This window comes from Lichenostomus cassidix, chromosome 3, assembly GCF_008360975.1.
Source record: "Lichenostomus cassidix isolate B80296 chromosome 3, HeHo_3.0, whole genome shotgun sequence".
NCBI lineage: Eukaryota > Metazoa > Chordata > Aves > Passeriformes > Meliphagidae > Lichenostomus > Lichenostomus cassidix.
In genome coordinates this window covers 113,141,156-113,163,851 of record NC_139483.1, presented here as the reverse complement: position 1 = coordinate 113,163,851, position 22,696 = coordinate 113,141,156, and the positions used below count along the sequence as shown (strand labels likewise).

Genomic DNA, 22,696 nt, shown 5'->3' with positions numbered 1-22,696 from the left:
TGTGCTTTATCCTGATTGCAAACGCCAAAGCAAAGCAAAAGCAAGGATTCAAAAGCTGAGCTTGGGTCATTGGCCCAAGTAACCGGCCACCCCGGCAGCAGGTACTATTTACACTCCCCAGCAATGAACACCAAGAAATATCCAGTCATTGCTCTTCACCATTCCCAGAGCGAAAGATCTACGAAATGCGACGCACACCGGGTGTGCCGGAGCCACTCCCTACTCCACAGCAGCAACAGCTAACCGTGACACCAGCCTGCGGCAAAGGAAGACATCACCGGCTGTGCTCCAGCCGAGACGCTCCGGGCCCGAGGAATGGCTGCCCCGCGGCTGGCGAAGGACCACCCATCTCCCTGCTTCCCGGGAGCGTGACGGACCTCCACTCTAGGGCCCGGCTGTCCCGAGGACAGGTGGCAGGAGGACCCAGAGGAGCGGAACAAGCGGCCGCCTGGGCCCCGCCCGGGCTCCCCCGCTGTCCAGTCCCGGGAACCGATCCCCGGTACTGACCTCTTCGCGCCGCTTCTGCCAGCGGCCACACGGCGACTCCTCCAGGATCTCGGACTCGTCCTCACTCTCCTCCTCCTCCTCCTCTGGGGGCGCCGCGGAAGTCACCGGCGCAGACACCGAGGTCATCCCCGGGCTAGACGAAGCGGGCTCCGGCTTGGGGTCGGAGCCGCTGCTGGGCACCTGCTTGGACTCGCCCTCCGACATGCTGCGGTCGCACACTCTGCGGGAGAGGAGCGGTCCGTGAGGCACAGCGGGACGCCAGGCCGGGCCGGGCCGGGCCGGGCCGGGCCAGGCCCGCCGGGCCGGACCGGGCCGCGCCCGCCGGGTCTGTCAGCCAGGAACGGGCCCCGGGCCTGCCAGCGGTGCCCAACCTAGCCGGTCCAGGGGGCGGCGGAGAGCGAGGGGCGGAGGCCTCGCACTTACCGGGCCCGCAGCAGCTCCCGGTCCCGAGCACGTCCCCGCCGCAACCGCCGCGCTGCGTAACGCGCCGTGCGGGGTGGGGCCTCTGCCGCAGCCAATCAGCGCCGCGAGCGGCGCGTCAGCGCCCGCCAATGGCCGAAGGGCGGGACTCCGAGATGCGTCACACGACAGGGGGCGCCCTGCGCGAAGGGCCGTGAAAGATCGTGAAGGCGACGGGGCAGCGTCGTTCAATACCCAATGAAAGTGCGAGGAGGGGCCGCCAAAGTCGCTGATTGGTCGGTGGGCGTGACTGAGCATATATAATATGCTGGGTGCGCGAGGTTCCCTCATATAGAGGGCCGGGGGATACCACAGGTAGCTGTGAGCGCGCGCAGCTTTAGCTGTGCGAGTGGCTGCCAGCGGCACCGACCGACGGTAGCATTGCCGGGCCTGAGTCTGCTGTTCTCCCGGAGGAGCCTCAGGGCAGGTCGAAGCCCCCGGTGGGCCGTGTGGGTAGTCCTAGGGCGGAGCGGGCCGCGGTGCCGCTCTGGCCGTGCCTCTATGGTCGGCGCTTCCGGCCGCCGCGCTTCCGGCCGCGCGACTTCCGGTCGCCGCCCGCCGGTGAGAGGTCCCACCGCCCCCGCACTCCGCCCGCGCCCCCCGGTCCGGTCCGGTTGCCGCCGACCGAGGGCGCCGCGGCCGCAATGGGCGCCTACTTGTCGCAGCCCAACACGGTGAAGAGCTCCGGGGACGGCGCCGGGCTCGGGCCGCGCCCGCTGCACTTCGGATTCAGCGCCATGCAGGGATGGCGTGTCTCTATGGAGGTGAGAGAGTGAGGCGCTGGGGGCTGGCGGGACGGCGGCAATTCGGCGCCGACAGGCTCCGACGGCGCCGAATGACGAGGGGGTCCGGTGGCTCTCGGTCAACTCCTCCCTTCCTCGGCCAGTGTGGGCATTCTGCCTTTCCCGGTGCCGCCCCAGCCTTCCCCGAATCCCCCACGGCAGCCGCGTGTTTCGGCCCCTATGGGGAGAGTCCCCCCGGTTCGTGGGGGACACGTGCAGCTGGATAAATCCCCACGAGAAATGAGAAATTCGGGGTAAAAAGCAAAGGGAAGGAGCGTTTGGTGCTTGGGGCGAAGTGCTGAGTGAAATCAAATGGGAAGTTCTCGGGGAAAATGCCTGGTTTTCTCCCCTGAAATGAAGTGGTGGTGTCTTGCTGTGCTTCCTCCCTGTTTTTATTTATTTACAGGGAAATTTGTAGGAAGAATTCTCATGGCTGGTCTCTCGTGTTGCCAGTCCTGGCTTTGCTGGGCTCGTTGTGGGCAGATAAGCTACCACCAGACCCACACCTGCCTGAGGATCCAGGTGTTTGCCCGTGTTCCCCTAGTACAGGAGGCTGCAGGGACTACTCTTAAAGCTGCTGGTTGGTGTGAGGGCAGTTTGGGGCTGCTTGGTCTTGCAGCTCTGTGAACTTCAGACCTTCTGTGAGTACCAGAGTGAGTACCTCTGGGCAGCCAGCAAACAGCTGAGTTCTGTAAGAATTAATCCTGGTTGCTGCAGCTACTCTCTCAGTGTCTGGTTCATAGCCCTGTGGCAGGTCTGGAGAGGGTGTCCTATTCAGGCTATTAGACATTGAATTTTTGCTGATAAGGGTTCATGAGCCATTTTGTCAAGCACTTCACCACTTCTTGGAGTGGGACATCAGTTGTACAAGTGACAAACCAGTGACCAGATGTGTTTCCTCCTTTCTGTGTGTGAAACCCTGGGCTCTGGTTCTTCAGGTAGAAGAGGCCAAATTGGTACTTGTGTTTCTGAGATACACTGAGAGTGTGTGTGTGCTGAACTGATCGACAATGTCTGAGCTGGTCCTTCCCAGTGACCCCTGGAGGAGGGAACTGATGCCACAGGGACATTCATGTAGTGCTGAGTCTAATCTCAAAGGCGATTAACACGTATGTAAGCAGCTAAATGCAGGCATGGGTCTGGCATCCCTTTGCAAAAAGCTGGGATGTGTTAAGGAGCCAGGCTGGGATGAGGGAGAGCAGAGTGGCCCTGATTTATAGTGCTGGTGGGCTCAGTCAGCCCTCCCGCAGTTGGGGCATGGCTCTAACTTCACTCGCTTGAGGGCTGTCATTGGTAGCTGTGCAGAGGCTGGATGAGGCCCCAAGCTGCAGATGTGGGTTCTGCGCTACCCAACATCCCTGGCTTATCCCTGCTGGCAGAGGCATCATTGAGGCCATCAGTGTGGATGTGATTTAGTTGAGTTATCCCAAGAAACAAGCAGATGGCAAGAGCTGAACTTGCTGCAGATTGTTTCTGAGCCTGATGGGAGAGAAATGTGTGTTTTGCACACAGATGAGCAGTCCATTTTCTTGCATTCCAGCACTCTTGTGTTCTGCTCTCTGTCTTGTCTTGGTTTGTTTTTTCTTTTTTGTCACGTTCAATTGCGCTTTTGCTCTTCTGCAAGGTTTGGAGAAAGTTCTGAGCAAATGTTTGTGCTTAATGCTCTGGTTCTGTGTGTGTTGGTAAAGTCAGACAGGGTGTGCATGTGGTAAGACACAGGTATTTTGGGTGTAAAGGAGCTTTTTGTCACCTTGTACTTGGGTTTTAGGAGCCTCCAAGTGAGATGGATATACAGGGCTCTGAAGAAATACTGTAACTTAGTCCAGAGAGGTTGCTTTGAGAGTAAGGAAATGTTTGGGACAGATGAGGGACCCAAAGCATAAAGATACAAAACCCGCCTTGTATTAGGTAGTAGAAGCAACAAAGAAAAAGGCTGAAGTCAGTTTTGTGGTCCAGAGGAGCGCTCTGGGATACAGTGGTAGGCACAGGATGTGGTTGGATGGGGCCTCTCCACACTCTTTGCTCCTGTTTTGACCATACCCCCACAGTAAAACGCCAACAGCCTTATTTTTCAGCTTCATTCCTCTCCCAGGTTCAGAACAAAAGCCCTTGCTTCAAAAATTGAAAGAGTTTGGTTCAAAATATGGAGATTTGGTAAATTAACTCTCAGGTTAATTTATTAATTTGCTTGCTGATTTCAACTGAGCTGCATGTTTAATGTTTCAGACACACTTTTACACCACAGTTATAGTAATCATTCAGGTGACTGGGGAGAATGAGGGATCCCAGAAGGCTGGATAGCAGGGAGTGGACTTTTGGAACTTCTGTGAACTCTTGCAGCGTGCAAGATCACAGTCACTCAGAGGACAGTCACTGCAACTCACTGACCAGGGCTGGGGGCTGGGCTGGAGGCTGGTAACTGGCAGCATGTGGTGGTCTTGCTGCTCTGCTTGTGGCATTGGCAGTGCCAGGACCTGGCTTTGCCTTGTGTGCAGAGCAACCAGCAGTCATGCTTGGAGCAGGGCAGAGCAAGCCCCATGTACAGTGTGGGAGTTGAGCCCTTTTTCCTGCATGTGCCAGCCATGCCCATTTGCCCCGTCAGGGTATGGGCTCAGTGAGGGGACAGATCACGACAGGCTCCAATGGGGGCTCAGAAAGGGCAGTACAGACCATTTTTGGTGCTAGTGCTGGATTTTCTCCCTAGCAGCATTTGTATCTCTTTAATTACACTGCTGTTTGGCCACCTGGGACTTATCCCAGTTACTGTGTTGGTGGTTCACTGTCTTGCTGGCTTCTGCGAATGCTCAGAAGAGTGAGCATTAAAATGCTGCTTTTTGGTTTATCCTTGTTTTCATTTGCTCTCTCCAGTGAGGGCTGGGGAAATTTCCTGCACTGCCATTCAGTCATTACTCATTTTGAACTCAAATGGTCACTTGCCTGTTCAGAAGCTCTTTTCATCCCAGTACCAGCAGTTCCATTGCAATGAGTGCTGCATAAATCCAGAACCTCTCTGTTCCTGTTTTCCTGAGCAAGGAATAAAGTTCATTTTTAACAAGACACTGGGACTCTGGGGACCGAAGAGACCTTATCCAAGATTCGTACATAAAAAAAGCAGTAGAGCTCAGTGGTAGCTGGGCTGTGATCTAGTTCTGTGTGTGTAAATTTTGGAATATTGCTGGCAGCATGGACACATCCAGATATTTGAGCCAACTATCCTGGAATAAGCACAGTGTTTTGGGGCAACTGTAGCACATTTAAGGTGATGAACCACAGGGAAGATCACATTGTTGAACATATCACAGGATACACGTTCTTCCTGAACACAAGCATGTGGAATGTGTCAGATGGTGAGGTGGTGGGTGAGGGCTGGACTTGAAGGACTGTCAGGAGGTTAGCTGGGCAGGGGAAGGGCTTAGAAGAAAGGTTCAGCCTGGCTGTCTGTTCCAGGCTCTGTGTTGCAATAGCTAAAGTGGGTTTACTTACCCATAGGGGAAGAAGTTCAGGCATTTGGCTGTAAAATCAGGGGGGTGCCTTTCTCAAAGCTGGCTGTTCTACAGAGACCTTGTGGAGAGAAGAGCTGTGCAGTGTAAATGGCTTATGTGTTGACCTTTGTGCTTTGTCTAGAGATGGGAATAGAACTGGGGAAGGGTCTGGAGCACTAGTCTGATGAGGAGTGGTGGAGGGAGTTGGGGAGGGCTCAGCCTGGAGAAAAAGAGGCTCGGAGGGACCTTCTCACTCTCTACAACTCCTTGACAGGAGGGTGCAGGTATGTGGGGGTCGTGCTTGTCTCTCAGTGAACAACAGACAGGACAAGAGGAAGCAGCCTCAAGCTGTACCAGGGGAGGTTCAAGCGAGCAATTTTTTGTGAGCAATTTCTCCAGGGAAAGGTTTGTCCAGCCCTGGCACCGGCTGGCCAGGGCAAGAGTGGAGTCTTCATCCCTAGAGGGATTTAAAAGCTGTGTGGATGTGGCACTTGGGGGCATGGGACAGTATTTTGGGTTGGCAGTGCTGGGGGAATGGTTGGACTTGGTGGTCTCAGAGGGCTTTTCCAAACCAAACAAATCCATGGTTCTATGATTTTCTGTGGGTCTAATGCAATCCCTGTCATTCCAGACCTTTGCTCTCTCTTGCAGGATGCCCACAACTGCATTCCCGAGCTGGACAGTGAAACAGCCATGTTCTCTGTCTACGATGGACATGGAGGTAACTGCGGCCGCTTTGCTCTGTCCTGTCCTTCAGTGTGACCCCTGTGGGCTGTCCACAGCTGCTGGGGCATCCATCTATTGTTAGGAATTCTGCTCTTTGATGGGAAGCGTTTTCTTTGATAGATACCATGAACGGAAGTTCTGAACTTCTTAGGGGTTCTAGAAGGAAGGTCAAGGTTTGATCTGAAATTGAAATGAGATATGCATTTCATCTTTTATATCTTTTGAGAATGGCTGTTTATATGGTGGATAAGCTGGGCAGGGGAGTCGCTGAAGAAAAAGTGGTAGGAAAAATCACCTGAGATTTACTCTAAGCAGTGTGTTCTGGTGATTGCCCATGGAAAGTGTGAAAATCAGAACAGGCAGATCCATTCCCCAGGTAAAGGGTTCCCTAAACTGGAGATTGCAGCCTTTCTGTCCTGGAGACATGCTGGAGTCTTCTGGATGAACTAAATCTTTGCAAATTTGTCTAGAGTGTAATTCAAGCAGGTTTCTGTATTTGGTGATTGTTTGCACAATGCATGTTGCATAGAATCATTATTTGAAAAAGATATGGTAAATTCTGCTGCCTGATAATTTCACAGTATCCATAACACTTACAAGGAATGAGTGAATAATCACTCTGGTAGTACTTTTCACTTTTACCATTTTGGACTCCATGTCCTTTTCTCCAGTCAGAGGAGCCCTAGGCTTGTCTCTGCTGCTGTATGACTCTGCTCTGTATGACTGAATATTGCTATTAAATATTATTGTAATATTACAGAATTTTCTCTGCCAATATCACGTAAGAGGTCAAGATCCTGATGCTAAATCTTGCAAATTATTTTAATTTTTATCATTCTGAGTGATCCATCATGTTTTACTGACCTCTTTTCCTGCTAATTTATGTAGATCTTGAACAACATAGCTTCTCAAGGAGCTCTCCCAGTGGCCATCCTCCATTCTGCTTTTCCCGTGCTTTATGCTCCTTGCTTTTCCCGTGGCAGCTTAGTATGGAAAACATTTGATGATTTATTTGAAAGCTTTTTGAAAATATCTGTGGAGTAAGTGAACTAAACTGCCTGTTTTCTCCTCCTGTTCATTGGCTCTATGATGCAGTGGCCAGTTTGTGACTGTCACTGCTACATATGTAGCAAGTAGTTCTTCCAAAGATGTCATCTATGTATTTCATGTTGTGAATTTTTTTTTCCTGATCTTCATCTTAGAGTGTGCAGAGAGATCAGTTTACCTGACACACACCATGCTCTTTTTTTGTGCTGTACCTATTAAAGGCTGGTCTTGGGTCCTGCTGTTCACTGGGCTCTGTAGTTTGGTGGAGTTTGACTGAGATCTGTTATTCAAATGCTGACCTTGAGCCTCATCTGGCACTTGGGCTCTGCACTGAGGCCATTGCTGTCCTTCAGTTTCCACCTCATGGAGACAATTAACAATTTTTCAGCTTCCTCCAAGAGGTTTTTGTAGAGAAAACACAGAATGGCCAGGGCCTCATGACCCTCACAGGCAGGACTTTCTCCCTGATATCCCATCTAGCACTGCCCTCTGTTAGTGTGGTGCCGTTTCCTCTTGTCTTGTCACTCTAAGCACTTGTCACAGGTCCTCTCCAGTGTTCCTGTGTCAGACCCAGTCTGTTTGTTCCCTGGATCTGTACCATGGAATGCTTTGCAGCACTATGTAGCAGCAATCATTTTGCTGTTTGGCTCTGTCAATAGCCACTCGATCCCTTCTCTGCAGGTGCGGAAAAGTCCCTTGTCTGCTTGCTCTTCCCCCTGTCTTCCCCGGTCTTGTCTCCCCACTTCTCTTCCCCCTTCATTCCCTTTGCCTCTCCCTTTGCTGAACTGATGGCTGGCTGCTGCTTTCCCCTCACTTCCCCTGCTCCCCATTCCTTCACAGAGCTTTGCTCCTCTGTGCACAACTCCTTGTCCTACCCGGCTGCCTGCACACCCTCTGTTGGGCTTGGAGAAGGACAGGGAAGTTGGGATGTGCAGCAGGAAGATCAGGAATTGTGTGGCTATTCCATCCTGTGGAAAACCCTTCTGTGTGCAAAGGGTTTCTTTCCTTCAGGCTACAGGACTGATGTGGCTCTGGTTGTACCTACAGCCACAGGAAAGCTCCAGGTGCAGGTAGGCTCTGCAGTGCTGTGCTCAGCCACCCACACTGCTCCTTCTTTGTGCTGTGTCAGGGAATGGCTGGTCCAGCACAGCCACAAGATGTTCCTGGACCCTGCAGTGGGACCCTCCACCTGCCTGCAGCCTGCCCTGCTTCTCTTCCTATTTCTGTGCAGTCATTTCATTTGTTTCTCAGTTTCTGGCTCTAATTTTTCTTTTTCATAAGGTGTGAGCCAGGTTCCTGTGTCCTACACTGTTCTTTGCCCATATAGAAACCTCAATGGTTAGTCTGATCTCTTACAACTCACACTACTCTTTCTGGCTCTGTTGAAGATAAACTACAGAAATTCATCATCCCTCACTGTTTACTCTTCCTCCTCTCTTAATAGCACCTTCAAGATCACAATAAATGCCTCCCATGCCCTATTTCATGCGTGACATCATTACTTACCAAGCTGGGGGAGGTTCTGGCTTTTAAAAGTCTCTCAGCCATTCTAGGATGGACACTTGACTTGAGTTGTGTCTCAGTCTTTGTTATCCCCTGTGCTCTCAGCACGGTGTTCTGGCTGCTGTTTATCTTGCTGTGCTCTTTCCTGTACCAAGGTGACTGCCCTGTCTCCTGAAAGGTTCATCTCAATCTCTGGAATCCCATTGACATTAGTCTGGAACACACACTAGAACACAGAACACTTTTTTATGTGCTCACTGCATATTCTTAATGCTCCTAGAGAGCCTACAGTGAGCAAAAGCTTCCCTTTCCTTCTGCTTGCACTGACATGTGAAATTAGAGATTTCTAGGTAGGCTAGATCTAAAGAGTTGGCCTAAATGTCATCATGGGCCTAAGCTCTCTCTTGGGAAGCTCACAGTGTCAGCCAAACCTGGTGGTTTGGAGCTTTTTTAGGTTTGCCAGGGCCCATCTGCACATCCTATTGGGAAGGTGTGAGCAGGATCCCTGAACTCAGCTGCTATGTCACCATTCTGTGTTGAAAGCCGCTCTGGTTTGTGTCCCAGGATTTACCTCAGAAATTCAGTTACTCAAGAGCATGTTCTGTCTGGGAGGACGAGCCTCTTTAAGTGATTTCTGCTCTTTTTCAGGAGAAGAAGTTGCCCTGTACTGTGCCAAGTACCTCCCTGAGATCATCAAAGACCAGAAGGCATACAAGGAAGGCAAATTGCAAAAGGTAAGGGGCCAACTCTGCCCTGGACTAAGTGCCAACACGGAGGAAAGCCCTTGTGTCAGTACCCAGTTGGGTGTGGGTGATCCAGGGAGGTGATGGAGTCTCCATCCTTGGAGCTGTTCAGAACCTGTCTGGGCATAGTTCTGGGCAACTGACTCTGGGTGTCTGTGCTGGAGCAGGGAGTCACATCAGGAGAACCCTGGAGGTCCCTGCCAGCTGCAGCCCTGCTGTGATTTGTTATCATGTGCATGCTGGAAGAGACTGGATTGTACAGTATGGCAGGCAGACATCCCATAGAGAAGGGACAGCTGCCCATTCATGTCTGTGTTCATACATAGGCCCTGGAAGATGCATTCTTGGCCATTGATGCCAAGCTCACCACAGAGGAGGTGATTAAGGAGCTCTCTCAAATGGCTGGGCGGCCACAGGATGATGAAGATGAGAAGGAGAAAGTTGCTGATGAAGATGATGGTAAGTCAGATGCCACTGAACAGACAAGGCTGCAGCTCCAGGACAGGGACATAGAGCAGCAGGGTCAGGCCGCCTTGGGCACAGTGTTTTCTGTCCCAGTTTCTCAGTTAAATTTTGGCTGAGTTGAGCTACTGCCCCTCAGCATTGTCCATGGCTTTGGGCTGGTGCTAGGAGAGCCCTTACCAATTTGGGAGCTTAATGCTATGGATAACCAACCAGTCCGTCACCCTTTTCTATAGGGCTTCCTCCATGTGGTGGAGGTTTCCAGGATGTGTCAGGAACTTTGAGCTGGGCTCAGTTGTGGAAGGGAAATGATGTGGTGGCAGCCACCAGCTGCAGGTAGGATTGAAGCAGATTCTGGTCTCTTCAGCAATTCTTCTTCCCACAAAGAAGCAAGTGTCCACCAGCAAGTGACTGCCAGCCCAGGAGGTGTTTCCTGGGGTGGAATCCTGTGCTGCTCTCGCTGAGTACCTTGTGACCAGCCTTGAGGCCAGATGCAAGGCAATCCTACCACTTTGAACAATATATTAGTCCTCAAATGCTGAATTTCTTGGTTCTTTTTCTCCAGCTGATAGGGATGAAGTGGGTGTTTGGCTGAGTTGTCTTTTTGTTCGGTATTTTCAGGAGCATTTGGGATATCTATTACTGTTTTCCTTTTGTGATTAAATAGCAAAGCAAACTATATGCAAGGGGAGGATGTCAGTAGGAAAGCAGCGGTCACTGGCTTGTGGTCACTGGGGAAAGTCATCCCACTTTCTGTCTAGTCCCACTTGGGATATACTGCAGTCACAGTCCAAAGCTGCGTGCTCTCACCTGTTGTACCTGTCCAAGTGGCAGTTGGTGGAGAACCCTGTGGTGTTTCAAGCCCATGGAGCAGTTACTCTCTTCTTGTTCTCAGCTGTAACATTAATGACCGAATCTACACATGAAAGTGGCAACTGCTTCCCTGTGGCTTCCAAGGAGCCTATGTTTGGGAAAGTGAGGCTCTAGCCCCTCAGCTGCACACCTCATGTGAACACTGTGCTACCCCCAGCCCTTACACCTAGTGAAAACACTCTGTGGTGCTGTCAGTTGGCCAGGGAGCACTGGGTCTGGGGCACTGGCAGGCTGTGCCATGGTCAGAACCGTGACCTTGCTGTTCCCATCCTGCTCACCTGCAGCACCTGGAAGCTGTGGGAGGGAGCAGGCCTGGCTGTGTGCTGAGTCAGCCTGGAGAGCACTGCTGGAACTCTGCCTGCAGCAGCCTCAGCTGGGACAGCTCACCACAGGACCCAGTGTGGTGGGTATCCTGTTCTTTGACCCTCTCTGTCCTTGCCCCCTTCCTTTTCTGTTTACAGTGGATAATGAGGAAGCTGCTCTTCTGCATGAGGAAGCCACAATGACCATCGAGGAGCTTCTCACACGTTATGGACAAAACTGCACCAAGAACCTCAAAGCCAAGTCTGTAGCTGCAGCTGGGGATAACGCTATGGAGGGGACAGGCAAGCAGCATGATGGGGAGTCAAATATGAATGGAGAGGCTGACCCAGGGGAGCTTCCTGACCACAAGGAGAGGAAGAACGGGAAGCCAGATGAAGAAATCACGGGTATTTCCTCCACCTCAGACAAAGCCAGCGCTGGAGGCAACAGCCCTGCTCTGCAGAAGCCTGAACTAGGCAAAGGTGACGAGGCCGTCACCTCTTCTACTGGGGAGGCCGGGCCCTCCTGCTCCTCTACGGGAAAGCCCCAGCGCACAACCAAATCCAAATTTTTTGAGGACAGTGAGGATGAGTCAGATGAGGTTGAGGAAGAGGAGGAAGACAGTGAGGTAGGAAACAGCACTGGGACAGAGTGGCCTTCTGGCTGGGCAGAATGCATTGCTTATGGTGGTACTTGAGACGAGCCTCTGGCTCATCCTAGGTGTGTCCTAGGAGCAGGTATTTCAGGCTGATCCTTTGAGGCCATCCCATGGGAATGTTTGGATTGTTGAGCTAACCCTGAAGGACACACCCTCATCCTGCAGCAGCCATAGCCGACACCCCTTGGTCCTGCTGCATGCACCATCCCTTCATCCATTGCTGTAGTTATAGCAGCTGCTCTGGTTGTAGCCATCAAGTGTGGGGGACACGTGCCAGGTCACCTCACACCTCTGGGAAAACTGATCATTGGTCCCCAGGATGGAGGGACCAGCAGGGGGACAGCACCAAGTGTCCTGTGTGACTTCTGTGATATCTCTTTCTTGTAGGAATGCAGTGAGGATGAGGATGGTTACAGCAGTGAAGAGGCAGAGAATGAAGATGATGAAGATGACACTGAAGAAGCAGAGGAGGATGAGGATGAAGAGGAGGAAATGTTGTTACCGGGCATGGAGGGGAAAGAGGAGGTGCACATGCTGTTTTTGTGTTCTGCAGCTTAGCATGGAGCCAGGGGCACTTGGGAGACTCAGCTAGGCATTGTTCCTGTTCAGATGGGGATAGAACACCCTGTGCGCTCTCCTGGGACTGAGGGAGCTGCTGGAAGCCTGGGTTTGTGCAGAATCTGAGGGATGGGCCTGGATCTGGACAGCAGGTTAAGATTGAAGAGGCTGATCCTGGTGTGGAGTGCTTGGAAAGTGGTGTGGGGGGAGAGCATGGGACAGGAACAGGAGGGCTCTGCTGGCACCACTGCTCCAGAGCACAGCATCACTCCTCACCAGGCCAGGGCAGTGGCTCTTCAGCCCGTGGCAGCACAATCAGGCAGGCCACGCACCCAGGTTAGGTTCATGGGGACATGGCTTCCAAGTTTCTCCCTTTGGGGAGATGTCCTGGCTTGCAGCAAGGATGTGCTCGAGCTGGGCTGGGGCTGTAATTAGCACGTTAGAGTGGAAGGTACGGACATGTCGAACGCCAGAGAATCCTGACTTACTGAGCTGCATGAGGCTGGGACAGAGGTGTTGCCTGACCCACCCCTCAGTGAACACGCTCTTGCTATTTCCCACTTCCCTTGGGCTTTGTCCATTGTTCCATGTGTGCTTATAGGGTGAGATGCAGCACTCCAAGATCTGGGACACTGCTGGGGCTCTGGCAGCTGGTACTGGTTCCCTTAGTGACATGACAGACAGAGAGAGAAAGGAATCTCACCAAAATTTTGTCTCTTGCAGCCTGGCTCAGACAGTGGGACCACCGCTGTCGTGGCGCTCATCCGGGGCAAGCAGTTGATTGTGGCCAATGCTGGGGACTCGCGCTGTGTCGTGTCGGAGGGCGGCAAGGCTGTTGACATGTCATATGACCACAAGCCAGAGGATGAGGTGGAGCTGGCCAGGATAAAGAATGCTGGTGGCAAGGTCACCATGGACGGAAGGGTGAACGGTGGCCTCAACCTCTCCAGGGCCATCGGTAAGCAGGAGGGGGCATGCTGGCAGGCCTGGCCTTGGAGCACCGGCCTCGGGACAGCCATGCTCGCAGCACTGCCAGCCACTGATATTATGGAACAATTTTTAATGAGATGAGTAAAACCTCTTCAATATTTGATGGAAGATTTCAGTCTAATTGGAGAAAATGGCCATGAAACAGTTAAACATTAGTGGAAAGCAGCATATGCCATCTCCCAGGCTGTAGTGCCAGCAGCTGGGTTGTCAGAAACCACCTCATGTAAACTGTCCCAAAACCAGGCAGCTGCCTTTGGAACAGGGCTTTTCCTGCTTACTGGCTTATTGAGGAACCTTGGTGTGTTGCTTCCTGGGAACCTGGCTTCATGGCAGTCTGAGGGTTTTGTTCATCTGTACGTGTGCAGAACCACTGAAATCATTATCTTAGTGTAAAGATATAAAAACACCTTTAGAATGGAAATGAGTTTATCTAGGGAGACACTGGCATTCCCACCTGCTATTTTGTGGTGGCCCTGGAAGTCCCTTCATTGGATGGGATTCCTGATAAGCTGCTAGCCAGAGCTGAGGGCATTTTCTCAAGTAAAGCTTTGAATCATAAAATGAACCCTGGAGTAGTTTGGGTTGGGAGGAACCTTAAAGCTCAATCAATTCCAGCCCCTGCTATGGGCAGGTATACCTTCACTAGACCAGATTACTCCAGGCCCCATCCAGCCTGGCCTTGAGCACTTCCAGGGATGAGGCAGCCACAGCCTCTTCAGAGTTGACAGATGCTGTGTGCTGTTGGCCTGATGTTGCCTCAGAAGCTGGGGAAGGGGCACTTGGTTTGGAGTGAAGGGAGGCTGAGCTGGCCAAGGCTCGTCTTCCTGGGGCTTGCCAGAGCTTCCACCTGGAACCTGCAATGGTTCCTCTGCCTCATTGCCTGTAGCCTGATTGCCAGGTTGTGGGAGTACTTGCTGATCCCACTGGGAATGCCCTTTGGCAGGGCAGTGCTGCTAATTGTCCAGGGCAGGCAGCACTGCCTGTGCCCAGACATCTTCCTCCCCACCACAGGGGATCACTTCTACAAGCGGAACAAGAACCTCCCTCCAGAAGAGCAGATGATCTCTGCCTTGCCTGACATCAAAGTGCTGACAATAAATGATGACCATGACTTCATGGTCATTGCCTGTGATGGAATCTGGTGAGTAGTGAGGGAGCTGATGTGCCTCTGGGGCATCACTGCTCTGGCCTTTCTCCAGAACGGCCTGAGGAAGGCCTGTTGGACACTATGGCATGTGTGCTCCCTTCACCTGCCCTTCTGACCTCTCTGCTCTGCAGGAATGTGATGAGCAGCCAGGAAGTGGTGGATTTCATCCAGTCGAAGATCACCCAAAAGGATGAGAATGGAGCCCTGCGACCACTCTCCTCCATTGTAGAAGAGGTAAGATCTGGAGCTCCGTTGTCCCTTCAGTAACATCGTGTTCCTGCAGCCCAGCTCGGTGCCTGGCTCTGCCCTCCCACTCCCTCAGATGGGTACCCTGGGGACTCCAGCCAGTATCTGACCTCAGGGGTGCTGTCCAGTCAAAGGAGTTTTTGCCCACATTCAGAAACCTGGGGCTGCCGAGGCCATTTCTGTCCCTTGTCTGGTGGGACCAGCATTTGATTCATCCTGTACAGGTCTGACCTGGCTGCCCCTGAGCCACTGTCGGGTGCTGGAATGGGCCCACTGCCTTAGGGTGGTCCCAGTGTATGTCTATGCTCTCTGCTGATGTGCCCTGTACCTCCCCAGCTGCTGGATCAGTGCTTGGCTCCAGACACCTCAGGGGATGGCACCGGCTGCGATAACATGACCTGCATCATTATCAGCTTCAAACCCCGTAACACACACCCACCTGCCGAGAGTGGGAAACGGAAAGTGGGGGAGGCGGCAGCACCAGCAGAGGAGAACGGTGGGGACAGCACCAAGAAGGCCAAACTGGAGTAGCAGGGCCCACCTGGAGACTGGGCTGTGCTCACCAGACTCTTGTTTCTTACCCATGCTGAAATCAAGACTCCAAGTCTTGTCCTTTTTTTAGCCTTAGCAGAGGCCTTGTTTGTCCGTGTCCTGGTCGGGGGGTGGGGGCGGGTCTGGTTAGCGAGGGCATATCGCACTGTTCATCCGTAACCATTCCAAAGAGGGAGCAAGGACGGAGCTGCGCCTGGGAGCGCTGCAGTGCAGAGCCCGTGATGAGGAGGAGGAGGAGGATGTCCCCCCATTGTCTCCATGTGGTTGTTGCCATTTCTGTGCCTGTGAATTTCCGTTTGGAGGGAAGAACTTTTTCACTGTTGAGGTTTTTTTAATCTGCACCCAATTATTTAAGGCCCTTTCTGTTTTTATTTGTGAAACAATCTGGTGGTGGTGCTGCAGCCACGCCATGTTCGGTTGTACACTTTCAATCAATACTTTTTTCAAACTAAAAGACCAGAAAATGCAGCTGTGGTCTTGGTTCTTGGCTCTTTCCTGGAGGGGGGAGGTTGAGAAAGGTGAGGTGGGGAGGGAGAACATTTGTCCGTGTGGTGTTGGAGCACTGCAGGGCTTTGGCCTGTGGCTCCCAGTTCCCCCAGGACAGCTCTTCTGAGGAGTCTCACATAGAGTAGACATGGGAGTCTGGAAACAGTCTGTCTGCTGAAGGGGTGGGGGTACCAGTCATGCTCCTGAGCTCACCTGTCCACAGCAGACAGCACCCATCAAGCTGCACCTTCTGTCAAGGTATGGCAAGAGGCAGCTCCTCCCTGATGCACAACTTGTACAAGATATGTCAATACCTGTGGCTGCTCTGGCAGGAGTGAAATCCCTGAGCTGTAAAACACTCACAGAAGGGTGGGCTATACAGGTGGACTCTTCCCTGTGCAGCAGAAAGCCCATGCACATGACAAACCACTGCAAAGAAAGAGCCCTCTGTGGTGATCCATTATTTCTTTTCTTTTTCTACACACAACTGGCCCTTTTTATATCCATTTCCCACATTTGTTCTTCCCCCTAGTCCCTCTGTCCCCCACACCCTGGAGTGGTTCCACCTGCCCCAGGGTTCCATGGGAGCCACAAGCTCTGTGGGCAGCAGACCCCATTGCTGCCAGAGGGGTCTCCCACTGGCCCCCTTGACCTCAAGCACCCCTGACTCTGACCATCCCAGGGCCCTGTGGCAGCCAGGGCAGAGCCTCTACTGGCTCTGCAGAGGTGACCAGGATGTTTCCCTGCATAGCCCTTGGGTTCTTGGGTTCCTGCTATCACTGAACCTGCCAGGTAGCCATAGCAGAATCCCTGGATCTGCTCCCTGAGCAGCTGCAGCAAGGTAAGGCAAATGCCTGCAGCTCTAAGGGCCTGTGATGTGCCACAGGACCCACCACAGAGCATTTTGAGTAAAAATCAGCATGATAAAACATCAACAAAGCACACAGAAAATTGTCTAAACCCAGTTACTGCTCAATACAAGTTACTAATGGGAGGTCACCACTAATCAGAGCCATTTGGGGGACTCCACAGAGACTGGGGGAACACAGGAGAGAGGCTGGGAGAGTTGGTGATGTTCAGCCTGGAGAAGAAAAGGCTCCAGGGAGACCTCAGAGTCATTTCCAGGGCCTAAAGGGGCTCCAAGAAAGCTGCAGGGACTTTGGACAAGGGCCTGGAGGGACAGGACAAGGGGGAATGGCTTCCCACCTGGCAGAGGGCAAGGTTAGATGGGTTACTGGGAGGAAATTCTTCCCTGTGAGGGTGGTGAGGCCCTGGCACAGGCTGCTCAGAGAAGCTATGGCTGTCTCATCCCTGGAAGTGTTCAAGGCCAGGTTGGACAATGCCTGGAGCAACCTGGTCTAGTGGAAGTTGTCCCTGCCCATGGCAAGGGACAGAGGAGCTTTAAGCTCCCTTCCAACTCAAACCCTTCTGACATTCTTTGACTGCCCAACTCTGAGCACCAAAACATCCAAAAGCAGGGGTTTTTTTTTCCCACAGGATACTGCAGTGGAGTCAGAGCAACCAGGATCCCACTGCCTGAGACTATGTAACCTGTCTGGCAATGGGCCCACAGCCCGTGGCATTACCCTGTGGTTCCTCCATGCTGGCCTGACTGCAGGATGGATCCCTGTGGGAATCACCACCACAGATAGGAGCTGGGGGGCTGCTGCCCTCCTCCAACCCTGCAGCCTCAGGGCAGATCAGTTGGTACAGGCAGAGCAGAGGCCATGACTACCCCTGCATTGCCTGGGTGGCCTTGCCCTCATACAGGTGCAGATGCGATGCCTGTTGTCCATGCCAGGGGGCTGCGCTGTCAGGGGAGTTTAGCCACAGCAGATAGAGGGACCCTCAGAAAGCAGCTTTATTTTCTAGCAGTGCCTCTGGGAAAGGGGCGGACAAGGCTGGTGCAGGGTGCAGCAGTGCTGGGTGCAGTTGGCACCCACCCAGGCCCCAGCTCCTGAGGCTAGGCATGCTGGCAGAGGGGGACTGCCTCTGCCTCTGCCACTGGAGGGCATGGGACCTGTGTCGATCAAGGCTCTCCCCCTCAGACCCCCATCACTCCACAAGGACACCCACAGAGCTGCCCCTGTCACTGGTGGCTCCCAGGGAGTCCCCAGAGAGACTCTGCCCAGACAGGGCACTGCTGAGGCTCTGCTGCCGAGCAGGATGCGGCACCGCTTCAACTGACACCTCCACCTCGATGGTGACACCTTCCCTGCAGAGAGATATTGGCCTGAGAGCAGCAGCCCAAGGTGGGACATCACCTGTCCCTGCCCAGCACAGTGGGAGCGGGGGAGGCTGTTTGGAAGGGATATGCCACTCCCTCAGCTTCCCCCAGCACAGCCACCCTGCTTACCTGTCTGAGGCGTCCTGGCCTTCACTCAGCATACTCCCTGCAAGGGCCACTGTGCTGGCTGACTGGCTGTCCTGCTCCGGCCACACTGGCCCTGGGCGTGGGCTGCGGCTGCTGCTGGGGAGGGAAGCAGTGGAGTCTGGACCTCCATCCTCACCTGGTCTGGGCAGCACTGACCACAGCTCATTCACTGGGGAGAGAGAGCACCCTGTTCCCAGGAACTGCTCCTCGCTGGAGCAGGGAGGGCACAAGCCAGGGCCCACCAGCTGTGTGGGACTCACGTTTGGCCAGGTTCTCCAGTTCCACCACGCCGAGGTCTCCAGGTGTGCGGCTACCTCTGCAGCCCCAGCGGCTCCGGCACAGAGACAGCATCACTGTCCCATACACATAGGTGAGCATCAGGGGCACGCCAACACCTGCAGGCAGACAAGTGGTCACTGCCCAGCCCCAGCCCTGGTGCCTCTAATCCCAGACATCCCCCAGAGCCACTCCACAACCACAACCACAGCCACAGCCCTGCTCCCCAACATGGGCAGTGCCCTCGGCACTCACCCACAGTGAGAGCTGTTATGATGGGGGACACAAAGAGAGAGAGGAGGACACTGCTGGTGACAGAGAGGCACTGCTGGCACCCCGACAGGCTGCTTCGCCGGCTCTGGCCCAGCACCTCAAGGAAAAGTCAGAAAGGTGAAGAATTCTTGAAGGGCTCTACAAAGACTGTAGCACAGCCCTGGTGACATAGCCTCTTCCCAGCCTAGGAGAGCTTCAGCCACAGACACCCCTCCCTCTCCTCAGGGACAGGCAACCACAACACCACCACAGCACAGGTGTTCCTGGACAGCCCCCCCTAACACCTTTCCTCCTTTTTCCCACCCTGACCCCACTCCCCAGGCTGAGCACACCCATGCTGGTGGGGGCTGCTGTGGGGCAGCAAGGTCCTGCTGCTTGCAGGTCCTGGCAAAGAGGAACTGTAGGCCATGAGGGGTGGTACAGGGACAGGCTTTGGGCAGTCAGGGGTGGTACAGATTGCTGAGGTTGGTAAGGGGTGGCACAGGGATGTGCTGTGGGCAGCAGGGAGCACTGTTAGTCTGTCCAGGCTGAGGGCCATGGGCTGCCAGGCTCAGTAGGGAACAGGACCACAGGGACTCCAGGACCTCCTGCCAGTACCTTCCTACCCATGTAGATAGGGATCCCAATGGTAATAACAGGGACAGCAACACCCGCGGCAAGCGAGATGACCATGGGCGCTCCCAGCAACATGCCCAGCTGCCACAGGATCCTCCGGGTCCGTGACCACGGCCTCTTTCCCCAGAAGGTGCAGCCAGAGGGGCTGTGGAGACAGAGCAGGGCTGAGCCAAGGCTCCTGCAAGGGGCAGGCAGAGACCAGCACAGCCTGGCTCCATGCCAGAGGACACCCACAGGCCTACTGGAGAGGAAGCAGCCAGGTTTTCCCAACCCTGAGTTCCAGCTGCCTCCTATGTGGTGCCAACAGCTGGCCCTAGCCCTGCCAGACCCAGTGGCACAGATCACCCTGGGCAGACCCAAACCTGGGGCAGGGCCTGGCTGCCCCCATCCTAGCCACTCACCTCCTGGCCCAGGACAGTCCCACAGACCCCCAGCTCCTGTCAGGGCCTCCAGCCCTGGCCCAGGAGGGCCCCCAACCCCCATAGCCCTGCACTGACCTCAGAAAGTGCACATCAGAGATCTCCCGCAGGCAGAGCCAGCAGAAGAGGCACCCACAGACTGTGCAGTTCATGCGGTTACAGCTCCCATCATTGATCTTCATGATGAAGGCGCTGCAGCGAGGACAGACCTTGATGTCCTCGGCCTCAGCTAGAGGGAGATGAGACAGGATGGGGGAGCAGGACAGAATAGTGTGCATCCAGCCCCACATCCTGTCCCAGGCTTCTCCCATCCCACAGGTGTCATGGGGGGAGCCGACATCCCTTTGCATACCCCAGCCCAACAAGCACAGGGAGTACAAGCCTGCAACTGAGGCAGTCACAGGGAACTCTGGGCCCTGGCTCCAGCAGCCCCGCAGGCAGGAGGCACAGAGGAACACAACTGTGCCAAACTAGCCTTGCTGCTCCCACCCTGGGCCAGGGCCTCACCGTGGGCCAACTCCTCCAGTTGGGTCAGCTGTCCTGTGGGGGTGACCAGGCTGGGGGCCAGTGGCACTGGTGCACAGGGGCCATCAGGGTGCCAGGGCTGCCGGCAGTGGTAGCAGAACTCAGTGCCACAGCCCTCACGCCCACAGATGAGGCGGGGACATTCGGCACAGCCATGGGCAAAGACAGCGTAGCTGTGGGGAGAAGGCAGTTGGAGCTGTGGTACAGAAGGGTGCCCCCTCCCTGGCACAGCCAAGCTGGGCTATGGCAGTCCCAGTACTGCACTGAGCTAGAGCCACAGCCCCAGCTCAGGAGAGCCAGGATACAGCCTCACCAGACAACCCTCTCCAGCACCCACAGCCCTGGGGCTCATAGACTAGCTAGCCCAGCCAAGGCCATCACCCTAGCAGACAGAGCTGCACAGGTTCTGCAGCCATACCAGGACTGTACACCTCTCTGGGCAGGCCCAGGCCAACACGGGACCAAGTGATGAGAAACCCAGCCTGGGAAGAGCTCACAGGACACAGGCACACACTGTTGCTGTGGGAAGGGTGGCCCACGCCAACTCCCTCCGTGCCGGGGCTGGTGGTACCTGCAGTCAGGTGCAGGGCACCAGCGGGTGCCAGGATCAGCCACTAGCAGCCGTCGCAGCAGGAACTCCTCATACTTATCACGGAGGGCAGGCTCGGGCAGGAGCCGGTGGACATCAGCAGGCTGGAGCACAGCAGGGCAGTGCGGGCAGGACACTGGCACGCGGCTCTCGCTGACAGCAAGGCGAAGGTACTGCTCCAGACAGGCCCAGCATGAGCGGTGGGTGCAGGAGGCCAGGGTGGGAAAGGCCTCAGGGGGCTGGGGCAACAGGCACAGGGGACACTCCTCCAGTGCCTCGCCCTCGCCCAGGGGCAGCACCACACACGTCGTCGTCTCCTCTGGTCCCTCTGGCTCTGGCTCCGGTGGTGTCTCCCCCCCAACAGCTTGTGACTTCCGCCTGAAGCAGCCCAGGAGCCGTCGGGGCCCAGGCGTATGTGTGGACTGTTCCATGGTGGCCCCGCAAGGTAGCCACCGGAGGCTGTTGGGCTATGGAGGGCAGCAGGGGGGTGCCTGCCCTGGTGCAGCCCCCATGGCGTGGCTCCTACCTGGGCCTCCACACAGGTAACGGTGGAACCATCCCCAGCAGCAGTCGGTACCACTCAGCCTGCAGAGGAACCGCTCCTGAGAGCGAGCCTGTGCCCTTGGGAGGGAGCAGGCCCTTAGCACCCACAGAAGCCTGACAGCACCCTGCTGCCAGGCCCCAAGCCTGTCCTGCCCCTTCCTGTCTCCTTCAGCTCAGCATGAAAAGCCCAGGATCACAGAACTCCCAAATCCCCAGCGCGGGGAACATGCCAGAAACACTGTGATGACCAGCCCATGCACAAGGCAGCGTGATATTCAGACCCATCCCCATCCCAGGGCTTCAGGGCTCTCCTCCCCAGCGTGAGACATGGCTAAAGCACTTTTCACGGGAGTTCAATTGACAAGGCACCCAAGAGCCAGTTCATTTGGTGATCAGGAGCCAGGTGATTCCAGCAATGAGGTTCTTTACTTAGAGCTCGCAAATCCATGGCCACACCCCCTTCCCTCCTGGTGGTTCTTCCCTCTCTATGCCCCAAAGCTGCCCCCTGCCCTCCCCATCTCAACAGCACTGCCACATCCCACAGCCTCCAAAAGCGTTCCTATGTCAGCTCTGCCAGAGGCAGAAGTGCTGGCATGGGAAGAGGCAGGAACCAGTGACACTCAGGTGAGACCGAGCAGCCCGATCATACCTGCTCTGCTGGGCCAAGCAGTGGGTGGCTCTGCATCCCCCCCAGGGGATACAGCATTTCCCAGGGAATACAGCACTTCCCAGGGAGAGGGTAACTGCAGAGCTCAGGGAAACCGGGCAGAGACGGGATTTATGTGGTAGCTGGAGAGAGACGGCCAGCGTACCTGTCAGCGGGGAATCATCGCTGGCAGCACGGCACGGCCACGGCTCCCCCGGGACGGCCACAGCCCGACACATCCAGCGCCCTTGGGATCTGCAACGGGACGGCAGCGATCCGTGAAGTGGCCGAACCGCGGTTCACACAGCCAGGGCCGCCTGCACACAGACCGGAGCCACCGGGAGAGCACAGCGAGTGATGCGGGTGGGGATCGGGCACAGCCTTGGAATACGGTCTGGCTGCACCCCCGCACCGACCACCCTCGGGACCGGCTAGAGCACGGCGTGACCGGGCAGCCAGCGGCCCTTCGTCCCTGCGGCGGGACGCAAAGCCCTGGATGTCCCCGGTCTGACCGCGCGGAGACATCGGCAAAGGACTCACTGGGCTCTGCCCGCAGGGCCGGGCCCGGCCGGCACTGGGGGAGAAGCCGCAGCCTCCCCTGGAGGGGCACAGAGACTGTCAGCGTCCGGTAGCGCCCCCGGTCCCGGTCCCGGTTCCTCCGGTGCCACGGCCTCCCGCCGACCGGAAGGGGCGGAGCTCCTGTTGTCCCGCCCCGCCCCGAGCCCCGTCCGAGCCTCTGAGCCCCGCCTGCCTCTCCCGTGATCCGGCTCGGCCCAGCCCCACGCCCCCGCTGGGCCCGAGCCCGCTCCCGCTCATGCCGCGGCCGCCGGGGCGGGCGGGGCCGGGAGGCAGTGGTGGCCCCCGCGCACGCGCGTGCTCCGCTTCCGGGTCGCGCGGCCGCTTCCGGCACAG

The 22,696-nt window shown here is 55.4% G+C and overlaps 3 protein-coding genes across 5 annotated transcripts in view; 1 reads left to right on the top strand and 2 right to left on the bottom strand.

Annotated features, from left to right (window-relative positions):
- NRBP1 (nuclear receptor binding protein 1) overlaps positions 1-1,115 on the bottom strand; it is a 34,989-nt gene extending 33,874 nt beyond the window's left edge. For both annotated transcript variants that reach the window (XM_085057351.1, XM_085057352.1), the window contains exons 1-2: positions 931-1,115; positions 508-727 (exon numbers count right to left, since the gene is read on the bottom strand). In XM_085057351.1, the coding sequence (XP_084913477.1) occupies positions 508-711 (204 nt within the window). In that variant the 5' untranslated portion in view covers positions 712-727; positions 931-1,115. The remainder of the gene's footprint in view (positions 1-507; positions 728-930) is intronic.
- Positions 1,116-1,464: 349 nt separating this feature from the next.
- PPM1G (protein phosphatase, Mg2+/Mn2+ dependent 1G) lies at positions 1,465-15,506 on the top strand. The gene is made up of 10 exons (XM_085057350.1): positions 1,465-1,730; positions 5,882-5,951; positions 9,155-9,240; positions 9,576-9,708; positions 11,046-11,515; positions 11,933-12,070; positions 12,827-13,061; positions 14,105-14,234; positions 14,372-14,474; positions 14,823-15,506. The coding sequence occupies exons 1-10, from the start codon at positions 1,611-1,613 to the stop codon at positions 15,015-15,017; spliced, it is 1,680 nt and encodes a 559-aa protein (XP_084913476.1). The 5' UTR covers positions 1,465-1,610; the 3' UTR covers positions 15,018-15,506.
- Positions 15,507-17,367: 1,861 nt separating this feature from the next.
- LOC146440594 (E3 ubiquitin-protein ligase RNF19B-like) lies at positions 17,368-22,621 on the bottom strand. Of its 2 annotated transcripts, none has more exons than XM_085057361.1 (10): positions 22,325-22,621; positions 21,951-22,039; positions 20,578-21,216; positions 19,989-20,179; positions 19,560-19,710; positions 19,045-19,207; positions 18,430-18,544; positions 18,159-18,293; positions 17,881-18,067; positions 17,368-17,739 (listed from the first exon to the last, which is right to left on the bottom strand). In XM_085057361.1, exons 3-10 carry the CDS (start codon positions 21,024-21,026, stop codon positions 17,580-17,582), a joined length of 1,551 nt encoding a protein of 516 aa, XP_084913487.1. In that variant the 5' UTR covers positions 21,027-21,216; positions 21,951-22,039; positions 22,325-22,621; the 3' UTR covers positions 17,368-17,579. The 2 variants fall into 2 exon arrangements, with proteins under 2 accessions (XP_084913487.1, XP_084913486.1); XM_085057360.1 differs by having other exon boundaries at positions 20,578-21,180.
- Positions 22,622-22,696: the final 75 nt, after the last annotated feature.